The 22371-nt window shown below is 41.7% G+C and overlaps 1 protein-coding gene across 1 annotated transcript; it reads right to left on the bottom strand.

Annotated features, from left to right (window-relative positions):
- Positions 1-164: 164 nt before the first annotated feature.
- mat2aa (methionine adenosyltransferase II, alpha a) lies at positions 165-6530 on the bottom strand. Its single transcript, XM_021591099.3, has 9 exons — positions 6181-6530; positions 3772-3849; positions 3443-3565; positions 3198-3310; positions 2940-3083; positions 2519-2737; positions 2153-2335; positions 1817-1950; positions 165-1636 (listed from the first exon to the last, which is right to left on the bottom strand). Exons 1-9 carry the CDS (start codon positions 6269-6271, stop codon positions 1534-1536), a joined length of 1188 nt encoding a protein of 395 aa, XP_021446774.1. The 5' UTR covers positions 6272-6530; the 3' UTR covers positions 165-1533.
- Between the last annotated feature and the right edge of the window lie 15841 nt (positions 6531-22371).

The following is a 22371-nucleotide window of genomic DNA, read 5'->3' as shown; positions in this document are numbered from 1 at the left end:
CAATTGTGTAGTGAAATTCCAAACATTGTACATTACATTGTGTCCTCATTAGGGACATGAGTCTACCTCTCCCAATTAATGTATTTCTGTTTAAGTACCCATGGAGGTTAGTGCTGCGAGTTGAATATTGAGAATTTAAAAATAAAAACATTTAAGGAATTATGTACAGAACATCAGGGTAGACTTTTATTCAAAGGTTTCACATGGAGCATTTCAAGTCTTTAGGAAATTGAACATTTGAGCCAAGGGGAGGGGTCTGTAAGCATCAAGAGAGCATCACAGGTTAGGGGTTGGAGATAGGAGCAGGCAGGGTGTGTGTGGGGAGGTAAAAACATTAAAAAGGCACTTTTACACCTTCAGTAACCAGACTGAGCCTCAACACCAAAAATGTAAAAAAAAGAAAGATTTAAAACAAATGTAGAGAATGCAAATGATGCAGTCCGCACATACCCAACAGAGAGAGCATTGTAAACAAGGCCGGTTTCTCTGTACAACACCCGCCAGACTTTTGCTTCTATCAGTGGGCATGTGGGAAGAAAAAAAAGGTTAAAGTACTTTTGCAGTCAGTCATCTCCCAAACCCTTGTCGCTAAAATATAAATAACACTGGCAACTGCTTAGAGCACCACCTAATGGCGGCAACCCAAAGTGTTTCTGTGGACCACTTTAGGAACCAGAGGGTAAAACAATGCTAATGATTTTTAATTGTTTATTTTTTTAAGTTAACCTTCCTCACTTGTCAGCATCCATGTTTAAAAAGGTCCCCAAAGCCAGTCAAAAATGAAGCACTTACGTTTGTTTTCAAGTACTGAGTTATCAAATGGTAGAGAGCCCCTCAGCAGACTGAAGCAGTTTCTCTAGCGACACCCAGTGGTCACTGTCTAGAGGGGAAGTGCCGTGCCTTTACCTTAGTCTATCAGAACATTCTAGAACTTTCACATGTAATCTTAATTTGACAAAGGATGTGACAGAGGGAATAGAGATACAACGTACATCCCAACAGAACCAGAGTTCATTAGAAGTTTCTGACTTCTCTGTAACACGTCAGAAAACATGGTCTGAAGGGATGACTGTTCCAAACAAGGTACTATAGTTCAAGAAAACTCAAGTTCTGCAGTTCCACTTTGACAAATGGGTTTTTGGTTACATCTGACAAATACTTAACTTTTAATCGAAAAGAGTTTAGGGGACAAGATTTACATCCTAATTACCTATTGCAACTCCTAGTGTTCTTCAGCCCTAAAATGTGCCATCAATTATTTCTCCAACCAGAGAAACATTGGGTGGGGGATAGGTACGGAAACAGGAGGGAGAAGAGAGAAAATACATTTCTGTGAAGATAAAACAACTGTCAGAGGGAAAGACAGGAAATGGATTTCAGGGGGTGTGCAAGCAATTGCAGATGGGTAGAGAGGGTACAGGAGTGTAAAATGTTTCCTTTAGGGATGAGAGTTTGGGGGTGATTGTGGACATTCATCTCTCCCAAGAGCTTGTAGGTTTTTCTGTAGTACACCCATAGCTCAGGGTGAGGGATTCAGTATTTTAGCTTTTTGGGGACCTCCCAGGGGAAGGCCTCCCGCCCAAAGTGGCCATAGGCAGCAGTCCGCTGGTAGATAGGCTTCTTCAAGTCGAGCTCCCTGGAACACAGAAAGCACAATAGTGTTGAACTGGGTAAATAAATGCACAGATTACTAGAGGGCAAACCAAGCCGTCCCCATTCAAATGTAGAACCCCTAGACCCATGAAGACCAGCTCCGACCCTATGGGACCCCTGATAACAAAATGTGTTCCTGGCAGCCACCATTGTTCCACACTACCTAACAATGACACCAGGGCGGAGGTCAAAGTTCTTCTTGACGATGTCCAGCAGCTCCCTCTCGCTCTTCTGAGAAGTCCCATAGTGGAAGATGGAGATGGATAGGGGATGGGCCACTCCAATGGCATAGGCTACCTGACAACACAGCCACCTCTTATTAACACGCATGATCAAGATTCACATGACAGGTTGTAAAATATGCTATTTCTTATACTTTTCATCTCATTGTTATACATAACAGTTCTAAGTGAATGACTCTTACAGCAAATCAAAAGCTGAAAACGACCACAAAAGACAAATAAAATTGTTAGGTTGCAGCCATTAGCTCAATCCTGACCTGGACCAGCACGCGCTTGCAGAGCTCAGCCTTCACCAGGGACTTGGCCACCCAGCGGGCAGCGTAAGCAGCAGAGCGGTCCACCTTAGTGTAGTCTTTCCCTGAAAAGGCCCCTCCACCGTGGGCCCCCCAGCCTCCGTAGGTGTCCACAATGATCTTACGTCCGGTCAGGCCAGCATCACCCTGCGAGGGGGAGAGTCAGCCAAGGAGCCCAGGACAGTCTTAGAAATATCTCTCGTGTTGACAAGAGCCTACTTTAAAAAACAAATCTGACTGACTATGTAGCTACTTGATCACATCTCTCTGGATGGTCATTTTCTAGAGTCTATTGAGGACAGTGGTGTACAATACATCTCTCAGTCTCACCTGAGGACCTCCTATGACGAAGCGACCGCTGGGCTGCAGGTGGTAGATGGTGTCGTCGTCCAGGTACACGGTGGGCACCACAGCCTTCACAACCTGCTCCTTCAGCGCGTCACGCATCTCATCCAGGCAAATTACTTCATCATGCTGCACGGACACCACAACAGTGTGCACACGCACTGGGAGCATGGCCCCACGGTCCTGCCTGTACTGAACAGTCACCTAGAGAGGGAGACGAGGTATTAAGTGTCATTCAATGAGTACACACATCTGACAAGGTAAGGCAAGGTACTAGGATACCTGCATGTGATTGGAGTGCATCTGAAAAGCCGGCTTCATTACGAAGATCTGGACAAGGGATTTACATGACTTCATTGCCATATTTGGTGCATGGGTGTTAATGGGCTACAGTGCTGAATCTAACCTGAGTTTTGGAGTCTGGCCTCAGCCAGGGGAGGGTTCCGTTGCGGCGCAATTCAGCCATCTTGGCATTGAGCTTGTGGGCGAGGACGATGGTGAGGGGCATACACTCCTCCGTCTCATCAGTGGCATAACCAAACATCAGACCCTGTAACACAAAACACAGTCAAACACTTGGAGCGGGGACAAAAACAAACACTATCATACTGTCAAGGCCCAGTCACTTCCTCACACAAACACTCAAAGACAGGAACCTTCTAACCTGGTCTCCAGCTCCCACATCCTCCTCTTTGCGGTCCAGGTGAACACCCTGAGCAATGTCAGGGGATTGCTGCTCCAGAGCCACCAGGACATTGCAGGTCTTATAGTCAAAGCCTGTGGGAAGGGAATAGTCAAACCTCAGTGTTACTTTCTGTACCTACTAAAGTAAACCCTGTGAACTCTTAAAACCATGTTTTCAATGGAAGTGAGTGATTTAATCTAATCAGAGCAAATTCGCCATAATACCCTTGGAGGAGTCGTCATAGCCAATGTACTTGATCGTGTCCCTGACGACCTTCTGGTAATCGACGTTGGCCCTGGAGGTGACCTCCCCTGCCAGCAGGATCATCCCAGTCTTAGCTACAGTCTCTGAAGAAAATGCAGACAGAAAGCGAAAGCATGTGAGAGAAAGAAGGGGACAAACGGAAGAAAATCAAGTGAAGGAAAGTGAGTGGGAGTGAGGTAAACATGAGCATTAGCTATTCAGGGTGATAAAGGGGGGACAGAAGCACGGTCATGTTAGTGCAACATGGATAAATATATATAAATTGTTTTAATGGGTGCTTGATCATTACCACATGCCACTTTGGCATCAGGGTCCTGCTTGAGATGGGCATCAAGCACAGCGTCGCTGATCTGGTCACAAATCTTATCTGTCAAACAAGAAATGGGAGTAATGGGGTGTATCCTGCTTAATTTTATTTTTTTAAAGACCCCGCTGAACACTTCCCCCAGGCAGTTTATCCCTGCAAATGCAAAACCAATAACCTTTAATGGACCAAACTTGCAACAAGCCACTCAGCAGCCATTGCCATGTACATGAGCGACAGCTGCAAAGCACCACAGTGGCCACATTCCTAACCACAGCCCATTCACACCATGGCTGGCACCCCCCAGCCCTGCAAGGAGGGGGGCAGTCTTCGGAACCAGTCTCTACAAGACTCTCTCACCAATAGCACCATATTGGCTTTTAATTCAAAAGATTATCATATGCACTGAATTGTTACAACAGTGACTACTTGCTTAAAGCAGCTTCTTATGTCAAAAGGTACATAATGCGACAGGCTGCCCACAGCACTGCAGTCTCTGGAGAAGAGGCCTAGGCCTATATTTAGGGTGGAGGTAAGCCTAGATAATCAGCTGCAATGGAGCTGTCTCCCTCCCCCAAATGTCGAGTGAGCATTGCACTTAAACCTGCACATGAGGACTGTAGCCAGAAAACCTGGCTAGCTACTGTAATGTAACTGAACAAAAATATAAAAACATGAAACAATTTCAAAGATTTTACCTCATAAGGAAATAAATTAATTCGGCTCTAATCTATGAATTTCACATGACTGATAATACAGACATGCATCTGTTGGTCACAGGTACATTTAAAAAAAGGTAGGGGCTTGGATCAGAACACCAGTAAGTATCTGGTGTGACCACCATTTATTTGCCTCATGCAGCTCGACATCACCTTCGCAGAGTTGATCAGGCAGTTGATTGTGGCCAGTGGAATATTGTCCCACTCATCAATGGCTGTACAAAGAAGCTGGGTATTGGGGGGAACTGGAAACAGCTGTCATAAACATTGAGCCAGAGCATCCCAAACATGCTCAATGCATGACATGTCTGGTGGGTATGCGGGTCATGGAACAACTGGGACATTATCAGCTTCCAGGAATCGTGTACAGATCCTTGGGACTGTGCGTTATGGGGCTGTGCATTAACATGCTGAAACATGAGGTGATGGCGGTGGATGAATGGCACGACAATAGAACTCAGGATCTCGTCACGCTCTCTGTGCATTCAAATTGCCATCGATAAAATGCAATTGTTTGTTGTCGGTAGAGGTGGGGCATTCTGTTCACAATGTTGACATCAGCAAACCGCTCGCCCACACGACGGCATACATGTGGTCTGCGGTCAAGGCCAGTTGGACTTACTGACAAACTCTCTAAAAAGACATTGGAGGTGGCTTATGGTAGAGAAATTAACAACAATTCTCTGGCAACAGCTCTGGTGGACATTCCTCCAGTCACAATGCCAATTGCACACTCAAACTTGAGACATCTGTGGCATTGTATTGTGTGACAAAACAGCAGATTTTCGAGTGGCTTTTTAATTGTCCCCTGTAATGAACATGCTGTTTAATCATCATCTTGATATGCCACAAATGTCAGATGGATGGATTATCTTGGTAAAGGAGAAATGCTCACTAACGGTGATGTAAACAAATTTGTGAACAACATTTAAGCTCGTCGTGCGTATGGAACATTTCTTGGATATTTTATTTCAGCTCATGAAACAATTGTGATTTGAGGTGAAATGAGTACACTGTGGTCTCATGCTTCAGTCAAATCAAAATAAATCACCGACAATTGTTACTATACACGCATTGAAATGAACTAAAATACACCACTGCTAGAGAACTCCGATAACCCAGTGACCAGATAACAAAACCTACTTGGTCCGCGCTCGCAGTTGCATTACGTGCACGAGCTCGCAGTCTACTGATGTAATACCGTTGTTCGACTCGCCCAAAATGTGCTGATAAATTCAATGAAAGGAAAAACGCCGAATATATACAAATATGGCATATGTGTTACGTTTTTAAATAAACCCACCACGTAACACAGGTGGCGACTTGACCATCCAGACAAGTATTTTAGTGTCACACTTTTCTGGATTAGCATGAGCTTCTAGCTAACGTTTGCTAGCACCCGATCCCATGGCGAAGGCAACCCGCGTGGCCTGACTCTGGCTCGTGTCCCCCATTCATAATATCGGCTGACTCAAAGATCAGCAAATGTGGAAAAATAGTCAAATAGCTAGCTGACTGGGGCATACGAACAATATGTTAGCTAACGTTTATGCGTGTTCGTAAAAAGGACTGGCAGGCATTTGGCAGCACTTTGCTGCTAGTTCGCTGAATCTACCACATAACCTTTCCTTATGTTGGAAAGTAGCTAGCTAAAATAAGACATACGCAAACTCACCTGGGTGCCCTTCTCCAACAGATTCAGAGGTGAACAAAAAGCAGTCTTCATCAATGAGTGAGTTATGGAAACCGTTCAATTGCCCGTTCATTTTAAAGGAATTGTTACTTGCAGAGTATATCTAGCTAAACTCAGTCAACTGTAGTTTACAAAATATTATGTATCTGATACTAAGTATATTGCCCAATTTAAAAATGAGGGTTTCTGTAGACTTAGCTATTTCACCGGTGTTCTTGAAACAATTTGGTGGCGTTGATATTTATCCTTCAATCGCGTCAGTGAGGGGCGTCCCCGTGTCCTGTCTGTTTAGCCAATTGCCACGTATAGGAGGGGCTGTTGACTAAGGACACGTTCCAGGTAGTATTTTTTTCGGGGGGGTGGTAGTGATGATCGAGTACACACTGCGCCCACCAGGTAGTTCTTTTAAAATGTATTTTTTATTTCACCTTTATTTAACCAGGTAGGCTAGTTGCGAACAAGTTCTCATTTGCAACTGCGACCTGGCCTAGATAAAGCAAAGCAGTTTGACACATACAACAACACAGTACAACAGTAGTACCAGGGTGAAGCATGTGTTGATTTATGTTGTAAGTACCGGTATATGGAAGAGAGGGAAAGATTGGTGTATAGGGTTATTGAGGTTGTAAGGCAATGGATGGGCTGGGGTAGGGGTTGATAGAAGTTAGTAGGTCTCTTTTAATTTTCTTAGTAGTACAGGATAAGCGTGCACAAACTAAATTCGGTCTTGCACTCCTAAATAACACAATTTTTAAAATCTTTGGCAAAGTCTACAAAACGCAGTCCACTCTGTTTGTTACAGATTCTGGTTTTGGAAACAAAAAATTGTATGGAGATCATACGTTTGCTTGCAGATTGGAGTATCTGTCCATAGGACCACTTTAAGCCGTACACTCCACAGAGCTGGGCTTTACAGAAGAGTGTCCAGAAAAAAAGCCATTGCTTAAAGAAAAAAATAAGCAAACATGTTTGGTGTTTGCCAAAAGGCATGTCGGGGACTCCCCAAACATATGGAAGAAGGTCCTCTGGTCAGATGAGACAAAAATGTAGCTTTTTGGCATCAAGGAAAACAATATGTCTGGCGCAAACCCAACACCTCTCATCACCCCGAGAACACCATCCCCACAGTGAAGCATGGTGGTGGCAGCATCATGCTGTGGGGATGTGTTTCATCGGCAGGGACTGGGAAACTGGTCAGAATTGAAAGAATGATGGATGGCTCTAAATACAGGGAAATTCTTGAGGGAAACCTGTTTCACTCTTCCAGAGATTTGAGACTGGGACAGAGCTTCACCTTTCAGCAGGACAATGACCCTAATAATACTGCTAAAGCAACACTCGAGTGGTTTAGGGGGAAACATTTAAATGTCTTGGAATGGCCTAGTCAAAGCCCAGACCTCAATCCAATTGAGAATCTGTGGTATGACTTAAAGATTGCTGTACACCAGCAGAACCCATCCAACTTGAAGGAGCTGAAGCGGTTTTGCCTTGAAGAATGGGCAAAAATCCCAGTGGCTAGATGTGCCAAGCTTATAGAGACATACCCCAAGAGACTTGCAGCTGTCATTGCTGCAAAAGGTGGCTCTACAAAGTATTGACTTTGGGGGGGTGAATAGTTATGCACAAAGTTTTTAGTTTGTTTGTCTTATTTCTTGTTTGTTTCACAATAAAACATATTTTGCATCTTCAAAGTGGTAGGCGTGTTGTGTAAATACAATGATACAACCCCCCCCCAAAATCTATTTTAATTCCAGGTTGTAAGGCAACAAAATAGGAAAAATGCCAAGGGGGGTGAATACTTTCGAAAGCTACTGTATATGTGTACTAGCTAACTAGTTAGTGTTGTAGCTAATGTTGTATTATCTAGCTTGCTTGTGTGTACTAGCTAGCTAGTGTTGTTTCTTATGTTGTACTAGCTAGCTAGCGTGCATGTAGTGACTTAATGCTTGTTGTGACGTAATGCTAATGGACTTATGTAACCGATGTGTAATAGCTAGCTAGTTAACGGGGGTACGCGCTAATAGCGTTTCAATCGCTCCGAGACCTTGAAGTAGTTGTTCCCCTTGCCCGCTGCTTTTGTGGCGCGATGGGTAACGGTGCTTCGTGGGTGACTGTGGTCTGTGTGCAGAGGGTCTCTGGTTTGAGCGCAGGTAGGGGCGAGGAGAGGGACGGAAGCTATACTTTTACATTGATGCTGTTGACCCGGATCACTGGTTGCTGCGGAAAAGGATTGACCTTCATGTCTTAAAGTAATGATGGTCTGTCGTTTCTCTTTTCCCATTTGAGCTGTTCTTGCCATAATATAGACTTGGTCTTTTACCAAATAGGGCTATCTTCTGTATACCACCCTACCTTGTCACAACACAACTGATTGGCTCAAACACATTAAGAAGGAAAGAAATCCCACAAATTAACTTTTAACAAGGCACACCTGTTAATTGAATTGCATTCCAGGTGACTACCTCGTGAAGCTGGTTGAGATAATGCCAAGAGTGTGCAAAGCTGTCATCAAGGCAAAGGGTGGCTTCTTTGAAGAATCTCAAATATAAAATATTTTTGGATTTGTTTAACACTTGTTTGGTTATTACATGATTCCATATGTGTTATTTCATAGTTTTGATGTCTTCCCTATTATTCTGCAATGTAGAAAATAGTGAAAATAAAGAAAAACCCTTGAATGGGTAGGTGTGTCCAAACTTTTCTCTGGTACTGTATGTAATGGGCTTATGTAATGCTGGATGTGTGATAATGTATAATTGTCCCTTGAGATGATTAAGTCTAAAGACGTCTTATTGAATTGACTTGAACTTAGTGAAAATAATGCCCTAATATTTTATTTAAAATTGAACCTTTATTTTATCAGGGAGTCATACTGAGACCAAGGTCTCTTTTACAGATGAGTTCTCTTCAAAAATTTAGTAAAGATGTTAGGTAGAGTGCATTTGGAATGTATTCAGACCCCTTGACTTTTCCCACATTTTGTTACGTTTCAGCCTTATTCTAAAATGGATTAAATAGTTTTTTTCCCCTCATCAATCTACACACAATACCCCATAATGCCAATGCAAAAACAGGTTTGTAGAAAGTTTAGCAAATGTATGGTATATGTAAAGCTGAAATATTACATTTGCGTAAGTATTCAGACCCTTTACTCAGTACTTTGTTGAAGCACCTTTGGCAGCGATTACAGCCTCTAGTCTTATTGGGTGTGACACTCCAAGCTTGGCACATCTGTATTTGGAGAGTTTCTCCCATTCTTCTCTGCACATCCTCTCAAGCTCTGTCAGGTTGGATGGGGAGCGTTGCTGCACAGCTATTTTCAGGTCTCTCCAGAGATGTTTGATCAGGTTCAAGTCCAGGCTCTGGCTGGGGCCACTCAAGGACATTCAGAGACTTGTCCCCAAGCCACTCCTGTGTTGTCTTGGCTGTGTGCTAGGGTCGTTGTCCTTTTGGAAGATGAACCTTCGCCCTAGTCCGAGGTCCTGAGCTCTCTGGAGCAAGTTTTCATCAAGGATCTCTGTACTTTGCTCCGTTCATCTTTTCCTCGATCCTGACTAGTCTCCCAGTCCCTGATGCTGAAAAACATCCCCACAGCATGATGCTGCCACCACCATGCTTCACTGTAGGGATGGTGCCAGGTTTCCTCCAGACGTGATGCTTGGCATTCAGGCCACAGAGTTTAATCTCGGTTTCATCAGAACAGAGAATCTTGTTTCTCATGGTCTGAGAGTCTTTAGGTGCCTTTTGGAAAACTCCAAGCGGGCTGTCATGTCTTTTACTGAGGAATGGCTTCTGTCTGGCCACTCTATCATAAAGGACTGATTGGTGGAGTGCTGCAGAGATGATTGTCCTTATGGAAGGTTCTCCCATCTCCACAGAGGAACTCTAGAGCTCTGTTAGAGTGACCATCCGGTTCTTGTCACCTCCCCGATTGTTCAGTTTGGCTGGTGGGCCAGCTCTAGGAAGAGTCTTGGTGGTTCCAAACTTCTTCCATTTAAGAATGATGAAGGCCACTGTGTTTTTGTGGACCTTCAATGCTGCAGCGTTTTTTTTGGTACGCTTCCCTAGATCTGTGCCTTGACACAATCCTGTCTTGGAGCTCTACGGACAATTTTTTGATTTAATACATTTTAGAATAAGGCTGTAACGTAACAAAATGTGGAAAAAGTCAAGGGGTCTGAATACCTTTCAAAGGCACTGTACATTGGGACTTTTTGTAAATGTACGTTATAAATGAAAATAGCAATGTATCAACCGACAGGACATCAAAGATGGCCAACCAACTTTCTGGTCGAGAACGTAGTGATGTGTACTAAAATTGAAGCCCGTAATAAAGCTATGATAAACTGACTGCATCTAACGGCTTTAATGAGGTGGCAGCTGCTTTCAATAGATGATGTCGCCATAGTCTAGGACCGATAGGAACTTCGACAGAATAATCTGCTTTCTACTACTTAGCCAGAGGGAGGACCTATTTCTATAGAATAAGCCCACTTTTTAAGACAGTTTTTCATATATCCAGATGCCCAGATATTTATAAGCTAGACACAATCAATATGGACATAAGCTTAAATCAGTTTAATGCAGTCTAGAGAACAACATATATTTAGTTTTACCTGCATTCAACAATCATTTCAGATCAATAATCTGTTTCTGTAATACAATGAAGGCAGACTAGTTCAGCTAGAGCCTGGTCAACCGTTGGGGCAATAGCATACACAACAGTATCATTGGCATACAAGTGCAGGTTACCATTTTTTACAGGCAAGTAGATATTGTTAATGTAAACAGTCAAAAGTACAGGACCCAGAATCGACCCTTGCAGGACAACATCAGTTGATACACATTGAATTCTATCTGTCAAGTCATTTTTAAACCAGTTACATGCAGCCTTGTCTAGGCCAATTGAGGAAAGCCTCTAATGCACTGAATGAGAGGGAGCACTACCTCCTGTCCTGTGCTATAAAGGTCCAGAGTCCAGACACCAATTGGCTGGGGTAGAAGGCCTACACAAAACTGTGGTGTTGTTTTGCCTAGTCCTCCATAACCTTTGTTATTGTGCGTCATAATCAGTCATCCTGTTTTCATCAATATCTTCTGATGTCCTTCCTTTAAGATGTTTACTGTGCTAGCCAAATAAAATTGTATTGGTCGCATACACAGATGTTATTGTGGGTGTAGCGAAATGCTTATGCTCCTAGCTCCAACAGTGCAGTAATACATAACAATACAAAACAATACATGCAAATAAAACAAATAATGAAAGAGGTCATTGAGTGCCAGGGAGGGCATTTTATAAGATGACAACAAACTAATGGCGCAGTGTGTTGCCGTTAATTCCACTGTCTGGCGCGCACTCAGAAGATTGCTGTGGCATGGAGAAACAGAGGCTTTCATGTCTTTAGTCAAACATACAATACAATACATGACCAAAAGTATGTGGACACCTGCTCGTCGAAAATCTCATTCCAAAATCAGGGGCATTAATATGGAGTTGGTCCCCCCTGTGCTGCTATAACGACCTCCAGTCTTCTAGGAAGGCTTTCCACTAGATGTTAGAACATTGCTACAGGGACTTGATTCCATTCAGCCACAAGAGAATTAATGAGTTCGGGCACTGATGTTGGGCGGTTAGTCCTGGCTTGCAGTCGGAGTTCCAATTCAACCCAAAGATGGGGTTGAGGTCAGGGCTCTGTGCAGACAAGTCAAGTTTTTCCACACCGATCTCTACAAACCATTTCTGTATGGACCTCGCTTTATGCACAGGGGCATTATCATGCTGAAACAGGAAAGGGCCTTCCCCAAACTGTTGCCACAAAGTTGGAAGCACGGAATCGTCTAGAATGTCATTGTTCTTAATGCTGTAGCGTTAAGATTTCCCTTCATTGGAGCTAAGGGTCCTAGCCTGAACCATGAAAAACAGCCCCAAACCATGATTCCTCCTCCACCAAACTTTACAGTTGGCACTATCAATTGGGGCAGGTAGTGTTCTTCTGGCATCTGCCAAACCCAGATTCTTCTGTCAGACTGCCAGATTGTGAAGCGTGATTCATCACTCCAGAGAACGTATTTCTACTGCTCCAGAGTCCAATGGCGGCGAGGTTTACACCACTCCAGCCAATGCTTGGCATTGCGCATGGGGATCTTAGGCTTGTGTGGGGCCATGGAAACCCATTTAATGAAGCTCCCGACGAACAGTTCTTGTGCTGACATTGCTTCCAGAAGCAGTTTAGAACTCGGTAGTGAGTGTTGCTCTTCAGCACTCGGCGGTCCCGTTCTGTGAGCTTGTGTGGCCTACCACTTTTTGCTCCTACACCTTTCCACTTCACAATAATAGCACTTACAGTTGATTAGGGAAGCTCTAGCAGGGCAGAAATATGACTAACTGACTTGTTGAAAAGGTGGCATCCTATGACAGTGCCACTTTGAAAGTCACTGAGTTCTTCACTAAGGCAATTCTACTGCCACTGTTTGTCTATGGAGATTGCATGGCTGTGTGCTCGATTTTTTTGTTTTTGTTGCTCGAAATAGAGGAATCCGCTCATTTGAAGTGGTGTCAACATACTTTTGTACATATAGTGTAGTTCTGGCCTGCATTCAAGAACAGGATTGTCCTCAAATCAAATCTAGTGGCACTATAAATATTTAGAGTTTGAGGACATACTGTTCATGCTCTATTTATACTGAAGAATGTGCTTATTTTTGTAGCAGAGCATTTTAAAGACTATATACAGTTGAAGTCGGAAGTTTACATACACCTTAGCCAAATACATTTCAACTCAGTTTTTCACAATTCCTGACATTTAATCCTACTAAAAATTCCCTGTCTTAGGTCAGTTAGGATCACCACTTTATTTTAAGAATGTGAAATGTCAGAATAATAGTAGAGAAGGATTTATTTCAGCTTTTATTTCTCTCATCACATTCCCAGTGGGTCAGAAGTTTACATACACTCAAGTATTTGGTATTTAGTATTTGGTAGCATTGCCTTTAAATTGTTTAACTTGGGTCAAACGTTTCAGGTAGCCTTCCACAACCTTCCCACGATAAGTAGGGTGACTTTTGGCCCATTCCTCCTGACAGAGCTGGTGTAACTGAGCAAGGTTTGTAGGCCTCCTTGCTCGCACACGCTTTTTCAGTTCTGCCCACAAATGTTCTATTAGATTGAGGTCAGGGCTTTGTGATGGCCACTCCAATACCTTGACTTTGTCCCCACGTGCAGTTGCAAACCATAGTCTGGCTTTTTTTATGGTGGTTTTGGAGCAGTGGCTTCTTCCTTGCTGAGCGGCCTTTCAGGTTATGTCGATATAGGACTCGTTTTTACTGTGGATATAGATACCTTTGTACCTGTTTCCTCCAGCATCTTCACAAGGTCCTCTGTTGTTGTTCTGGGATTGATTTGCACGTTTCTCACCAAAGTACGTTCATCTCTTGGAGACAGAACGCGTTTCCTTCCTGAGCGGTATGACGGCTGCATGGTCCCATGGTGTTTATACTTGCGTACGATTGTTTGTACAGATGAACGTGGTACCTTCAGGTGTTTGGAAATTGCTCCCAAGGATGAACCAGACTTGTGGAGGTCTGCAATTGTTTTCTGAAGTCTGGCTGAGTTCTTTTGATATTCCCATGATGTCAAGCAAAGAGGCAGTGGGTTTGAAGGTAGACCTTGAAATACATCCACAGGTACACCTCCAGTTGACACAAATTATGTCAATTAGCCTATCGGAAGCTTCGAAAGCCATGACATAATTTTCTGGAATTTTCGAAGCTGTTTATAAGCACAGTCAACTTAGTGTATGTAAACTTCTGACCCACTGGAATTGTGATACAGTGAATTATAAGTGAAATAATCTGTCTGTAAACAATTGTTGGAAAAATGACTTGTGTCATATACAAAGTAGATGTCCTAACCGAATTGCCAAAACTAGAGTTTGTTAACAAGACATTTGTGGAGTGGTTGAAAAACGAGTTTTAATGACTCCAACCTAAGTGCATGTAAACTTCCGACAACGACTGTAGATATGAATATATTTAGATATGTTTTGTATTTTTTACTTATAAAATTAAAACCAATGTAATTTTTACAGAAACATTGTTTTACAATGTTATACTGTAGTTGCCCAGGACATGATTTATAATCCAGTACTAATCTATAGTGAGGTTTGTAACATCAGAGTATGAGTATGTGTTTTATCACATCTTTATATACCAATAATGCTTTACTTTGTAAATGTAACAAAACGTAGGCTAAATAGCTCTCTTCTTCTCCCCCTCTCTGTCTCCTCTCTCTCTCTCTCTCTCTCACACACACACACACACACACACACACACACACACACACACACACACACACACACACACACACACACACAAACCAAGATGAGCTTATGGGCAAACACTTGAAAAGTCACACAAACACACAAATTCCTCAAGTTATGGTACCCCATGTGACCCTGTACTGTACACCCTGTGATGTCTCATGCTGCTACAGAGCTTTAGTCTCAGATTATCCTCTTTCTAATCCTTAGAGTAATTATTCTGATTGCTAAAGAACAGGGAAGACTACAGCTACCACACAACATGTGTGCATGTTTCTCTCAGTCATGAAGTCATGGCAGTGACTCCTATCTCTGCTACACCACAATAGCTGGGGCTGCTTAAATCAACTGTCAGATTACTTTTGAGTGTCTGCCATGCCAAGGTGTGACTGTGCTGCCTACAGTAGCTTTTGTATTGGGAGAAAGTGTGTGTGTTTGTGTGAGGAGACTTCTCAGCATATTCAGGGATTTACGACAGGATAAGCTGCTTTCCATTAGCCTCTGTCTCAAAGCCCCCTCTCACTGACAGATCTAAATACCCCTTTCCTTGCCTCACAACACTCTCAATGCACGCACACACACACACACACACACACACACACACACACACACACACACACACACACACACACACACACACACACACACACACACACACACACACACACACACACACACACGTATACATGTATATGTGTCTAACAGCATTAGACAGATACAAAAGGCAATCCTCTTATAATTGAAACAAATCATTCAATTGGATACAGTGACTTGAACCGAGTGACACGTAAAGGCTACTGATCTAAATTAAATGTTTGGTGCTTTTTCCCAGTTCTATTGTTCTCTATCACAGTTCTTGATTCCATTCTTTAGTTTTATTCATTTGAGTTGACAGACACCAGTTTCTTTCATTGTTTTATAAGATGATTCAAGACCATGAGATGCACACAATGCACAAAACTCCCAGGATGGAGACAGAGTCAAACTTGATACTTATAAGTCCAAATATTACTCATGACGCAGGTAAGGAGATAAGGCGCCCGATAAATCCAAATAACTTTTTAAGAATTTTTAACATACAGTGTCTTCAGAAAGTATTTTCACCCCTTGACTTTTCCCACATTTTGTTGTGTTACAGCTTGAATTTAAAATTGATTAAATGTAGATTTTTTTGGTCGCTGGCCTACATACAATACCCCATAATGTCAATTCTTTACTAATGAATTAGAAATGAAAAGCTGAAATGTCTTGAGTCAATAAGTCAACACTTTTGTTATAGCAAGCCTAAATACGTTCAGGAGTAAAAATGTGCTTAACAACTCACATAATAAGTTGCATGGACTCAGTCTGTGTGCAATAGTAATGTTTAACATTTTTTCATTCACTAACTCATCTCTGTACCCCACACATACAAGTATCTTTAAGGTCCCTTAGTCGATCATTGAATTTCAAACACAGATTGAACCACAAAGACCAGGGAGGTTTTCCAATGCCTCGCAAAAAAGGGCACCTATTGGTAGATGGGCAAAACATTTTAATAAAGCAGACATTAAATATCCTTTTGAGCATGGTGAAGTTATTAATTACACTTTGGATGGTGCATCAAAACACCCAGTCACTACAAAGATACAGGTGTCCTTCCTAACTCAGTTGCCAGAAAGGAAGGAAACCTCTCAGGGATTTCACCATGAGGCCGATGGTGAATTTAAAACAGTTCCAGAGTTTAATGGCTGTGATAGGAAAAAACTGATGGATCAACATTGTAGTTACTCCACAATACTAACCTATTTGACAGAGTGAAATAAATGACGACTGTACATAATACAAATATTCCAAAACATGCATCCTGTTTGCAACAAGGCCCTGAAGTAATACTGCAAAACATGTTGTCCTGAATACAAAGTGTTATATTTGGGGCAAATCCAGTACAACACATTACTAAGTATCACTCTGTGGTGGCTACATCATGTTATGGGGATGCTTGTATCGTTAAGGACTAGGGACTTTTTCATGATAAAAAATAAACAGAATGGAGCTAAGCACCAAGAAAATCCCAAATCTACACTGGAGTTGCTTACCAAGAAGACATTGACTGTTCCTGAGTGGCCAAGTTACAGTTTTGACTTAAATCTACTTTGAAATTGATGGCAAGACCTGCAAATGGTTGTCTATCAATGACCAACATCCAATTTGACAGAGCTTGAAGAATTTTTTAAGAATAGGCAAATGTTCCACAGTCCAGCTGTGGAAAGCTCTAAGAGACTTACCCAGAAAGACTCACAGCTGTAATCGCTGTCAAAGGTGCTTCTACAAAATATTGACTCAGGAGTGTGAATACTTATTTCTCTATTTCAATTTCAAAACATTAGAAAACTTCTAAAAACATGTTTTCACTTAGTCATTATGGAGTTATTGTGTGTTGATGAGAAAACAAATATTTTTTTTCCATTTTGAATTCAGGCTGTGTAACAGCTGTTTAAAGAAGAGGACCAAGGTGCAGCGTAGTACCGTGTTCATGATTTTTAATAAAACTGAACACCAGAACAAAAAATAACAAAGCGGAACAAACAAAACAGTTCTGTCTCGTGCAGACACACAAAACAGAAAATAACTACCCACAAAACACAGGTGGGAAAGGGCTACCTAAGTATGGTTCTCAATCAGAGACAATGATAGACAGCTGCCTCTGATTGAGAACCACTCAATCACTCAACTCAACCACTCTGTGTGTCTGGTTTTATCCCTTTTGCTGTGACTACAAGTTCAATGATTTCAATCTGCTTTAGTCCAAGGGTGTTGTTAAGTGTCAGCCCTCGGTCTTGGAATCTTTGGTTCACTTTCTCTTTCAGCGAAGACAACAACATCATCCATGTCGCAAACTACATCTTGTAATCCACATAGTATAAATTCCATGGCTTTCTGGTAGGCCTCAGGTGCGCTTGATTCTCTTGTTCTAGTCCTGTCTTCATCACTATAACAAGTAGGTAATCTCAAAACAGTCCAATCACCATACTACAAGTACCAATATACACAATATGTAAATATTTAATGGCCTCCTTGAGGGGAAATGTCAGGTATGTGCACATCTTTGTTACAAAACCTGTTAAGCTAGTGGCAAGGCCCCCACATTTTTTAGCTAACTCTACCCGAGGTAGAACAAACACAACCATGTTGTTTCACATTCATAATGTCTCCCATTCATGAAAGAAATGGTTGTGTAAAAATATTTTACTTCAAAAGTACTTTGATGAAGCACCTCTGGCAGCGATTACAGCCTCGAGTCTTCTTGGGTATGACGCTACAAGCTTGGCACACCTGTATTTGGGGAGTTATTCTCTGCAGATACTCTCAGCTCTATCAGGTTGGAAGGGGAGCGTAGCTGCACAGCTATTTCAGGTCTCTCCAGAGATGTTTGATCAGGTTCAAGTCCAGGCTCTGGCTGGGCCACTCAAAGACATTCAGAGATTTGTCCTGAAGCCACTCCCGTGTTGTCTTGGCTGTGTGCTTAGGGTCATTGTCCTGTTGGAAGGTGAACCTTCACCCCAGTCTGAGGTCATGAGCACTGGAGCAGGTTTTCTTGTCTGTACTTTGCTCCATTCAGCTTTCTCTCGATCCTGACTAGTCTCCCAGTCTAGTTCCCACAGTGCAGCAATATCTAACAAGAAATCGAACAATTTCACAACATCTACCTAATACACGCACATGTAAAGTGATGGAATAAGAATATGTACATATGAATATATGGATGAGCGATGGCCGAGCGGCATGGGCAAGATGCAATAGATGGTATAAAATACAGTATACATATGAGATGAGTAATGTAAGATATGTAAACATTATTAAAGTGTCATTTTTTTTGAGTGACTAGTGATCCATTTATTAAAGGGATTACTGCACAGTTCCCCAGACCAATGCATGAGTCACGCCAACATGAGAAGTCATTATTTACATCTGAGTCCAGTTCAGGTTTCACATGGGTTGGCCAGCCATGGTTGGTAGCAAAATAGGTACATAAGAGGGCAACGCACACCAGCACTTTCTAGATGGTATTTTGGCTGTTGAATGGCCCTCTGACCTGTGGCAGTCTAGTTTTAAGGTGTCTCTGGTTGTAGTAACTGCCAGAGTGGCGGACTGATGGTCGAATTGTTCCTATTGAGGACAGTTCTGGGAGATTCGGGATGGCATTGACATTGGAGAGGTTCAATTCTTATCATATGCGAAGGCCCAGTAAGTTGATGGCATTTCTTGTCAATGATTGTCAGGTTGTGTCATACCTGCCTTATGCGCTTGTAATTATGTGTGGTTGCATCCTACCCATACACCATCATGTCACCAAGTCAACATCTATGGGATCTCCAGGACAGACAGCCAGGATGGTAGACATGGTTTTCTGGAAAAAGTAGTGTTAGCTCAACCTGAACAGCATAGGAGTGCACCGGAATATCACAATGCGCATCACAATTTAGTGAGCCAGAGGAAGGTCATGTTGGTAGTCGTATTGGACTAGCCATGAAACAAAGTTAATTTCTAAATGATAGCAAGGTGACTTAAGAGCCCAATCCCAGAGGCACAAGTTATACCACAGTGAGGGCAAGATGTAGAGTTAGGGAGAGGGTGTCAAGAGTCCAGAGTTTATTCTCTTTCCTTTCGTTGGACCCTCTGAGTTGTCTCATTGATTCTCAATGACTACTCAGTGTTGCCATGTCAAGCAGTCTGCTGCCTTTTCTATATCCAGACAAATGTAATTATGGCAGGTATATTGGAACAAAGTTGAATTGCACAAAAATAGTATTGAATGCAGGTCATAAGAACAGTACCGTAGAAAAGGCCAGGGTTGCTTTTTCAAGTACACAAATCTGAAAGATTTACATGTGATTTAACCACAATTTAATGGTATTGTGGCAGCAGTGTCGGATTTTGCATGCCATATTGGATTTAGAGTCTAATTTAGGTGGGCCTCCTAATGTAATTGCAAGAGTAGGGGTTGAACAAACAAAATCCACAGAGGAAACTGTTTTTTTGTCTGACCCAACTTGTTTGTCTTAGAGCCGATTAGATTACAATAGCCACAACATCAAAAAACATATGTAACTGAATGTATTCTTGTCAGACAGGACCATACATCACTGAATGAGAGCACATTTGACTTGGAAAGTTGTCTATTAATCAGCTACCAAAAAGTAAAGCTTACATTCATCATAAATATTCATAGTTGACATTTCTACCTGTTGTCTCTCTGTGTCTACAGGACTGTAATTCCAAGATGCATGAAGATATCCTGACGATGTTTGTTTGTGTATATAGCGCAGACAACTGACTACTTGTATATCAAGGTCTAGCAACATCAGAGCTTCAATATTGAGTTACATGAGCTTATGTAGCCCATCCCCCCTCCAGCCAGGAATCATTCAGCACTTTTTGAGTTCAAGGGGTGTTTTCTTCAGAGCAGATTACAATAGCCACAACATTTTAAAAAAGAAACATGTAAACTGTACAGTGCCTTCAGAAAGTATTCACACCCGTTGACTTCTTCCACATTTTGTTGTGTTACAGCCTGAATTTAAAATGGATGAAATTGAGATTTTGTGTCACTGGCCTACACACAATACCCCATAGTGTCAAAGTGTAATTAAGTTTTTAGAAATTCTTACAAGTTAATAAAAAATGAAAAGCTGAAATGTCTTGAATCAATAAGTATTCAACCCCTTTGTTATGGCAAGCCTAAATAAGTGTAGGAGTACGCATTTGCTTAACAAGTCACATAATAAATTGCATGGACTCATTCTGTGTATAATAAAACATCATTTTTAAATCACTACCTCGTCTCTGTACCTCACACATGCAATTATCTGTAAGATTCCTCAGTTAAGCAGTGAATTTCAAACACAGACTCAACCACAAGACCAGGGAGGTTTTCCAATGCCTCGCAAAGAAGGGCACCTATTGTTAGATAGGTAAAAAATAAAAAAGTAGGCATTGAATATCCCTTTGAGCATGGTGTTATTAATTACACTTTGGGTGGTTTATCAGTACACCCAGTCACTACAAAGATGCAGGCGTCCTTCCTAACTCAGTTGCAGGAGAGGAAGGAAACCGCTCAGGGATTTCACCATGAAGCCAATGGTGACTTTAAAACAGTTACAGAGTTTATTGGCTGTGATAGGAGAAAACTGAGGATGGATCCACAACATTCTAGTTACTCCAACATTCTAATACTAACCTAAATGACAGAGTGAAAAGAAACATGCATTATGTTTGCAATAAGGCACTAAAGTTAAAATTTGACAAAGAAGGGAACTTTATGTCCTGAATAGAAAGCGTTATGTTTGGGGCAAATACAACACAACACATCACTGAGTACCACTCTTCATATTTTCAAGCATGGTGGTGACTGCGTCATTGTCACGATCATTTGTAGAAACGGACCAAGGCGCAGCGAATGTTGAGTTCCACATCATTTATTAATAGTGAAACTTAGCAAAAACAAAAAACAATAAACGAACAACGAACCGTGACTACAGAGGTGCTACATACACTTACTCAAAATACAATATCCCACAAACACAGGTGGGAACAAACACTACTTAAATATGATCCCCAATTAGAGACAACGATTACCAGCTCTAATTGGGAATCATACAAATCACCAACATAGAAACATGAAAACTAGAACACCCACATAGAAATAATAAACTAGACTAACGCCCCAGTCACGCCCTGGCCTACTCCACCATAGAAAATAAGGACTCTCTATGGTCAGGACGTGACAGTCATGTTATGGGTGTGCTTGTCATCGGCAAGGACTAGGGCGTTTTTTAGGATAATGCAGAAACTGAATAAAGCTAAGCACAAGCAAAATCCTAGACAAAAACCTGGTTTAGTCTGCTTCACAACACACAAATTTAGCTTTCAGCAGGGCAATTACCTGAAACACAAGGCCAAATTCACACTGGAGTTGCCAACCAAGATGACATTGGATGTTCCTGAGTGGCCTAGTTAGAGTTTTGACTTAAATCGGCTGTAAAATCTACAGCAAGACTTGAAGAATTGTAAAAAATAATCACGTGCAAATATTGTACAATCCAGATGTGCAAAGCTCTTAGAGTCTTACCCAGAAAGACTCAAAGCTGTAATCGCTGCCAATGGTGTGATATTTCTGTATATCTTTTTTTTGGGGGGAATTGAGAGAAATTCTAAAAATATGTTTTTACTTTCAATTAATCCGTTTTGAATTTAGGCTGTAACACAACAAAATGTGGAATAAGCCAAGAGGTATGAATACTTTATGAAGGCACTTCATATATTTCTTTCAGGCAGGACCATATAGAACTGAATAAGATCTTATTTTACTTGGAAAGTTGTCTATTAATCAGCTACCCAAAAACAAAAGCTTCCATTCATCATAAATATTTTTAGTTGGTAATGTTTAAAGGTCTATACTTCCAAAATGCTTCAAGATATCCTTATGATGTTTGTGTATGTAGGGCAGGCAACAGACTATGTGTATTCCACATTTTATCAGTATTAAAACTTGCAATATTGGGTTCTGTGAACTTATGCATCCGATCCCCTCTCCAGCCCGGCATTATTCTGCACTTTTGGAGTTTAGGATGTGTGTCATATTTTCTATCAATTTAACTGCTTTTGCAGTAAAATATTTTGACACACCCATCCATTTCATAAATGGGAGACAACAGATGTGAAAAAACATGGCTGTGTTTTGTTCTACCTTGGGTATCTCAAAAAGCTAAAGCCCTGTTTGAGGATTGGCCATTAGCCTGTGTGGACTCTGCACGTTATAATTATGAGCTGTCCCATTGAATGTTATGTGCATGATATCAAAAAATCAAAAGTA

The sequence above is a fragment of the Oncorhynchus mykiss genome, chromosome 29, assembly GCF_057628025.1.
Source record: "Oncorhynchus mykiss isolate SJ-2025 chromosome 29, ASM5762802v1, whole genome shotgun sequence".
In the NCBI taxonomy this organism is placed as follows: domain Eukaryota; kingdom Metazoa; phylum Chordata; class Actinopteri; order Salmoniformes; family Salmonidae; genus Oncorhynchus; species Oncorhynchus mykiss.
The sequence above is the reverse complement of the archived record's forward strand: the minus strand, read 5'-3'. Positions and strand labels throughout refer to the sequence as shown.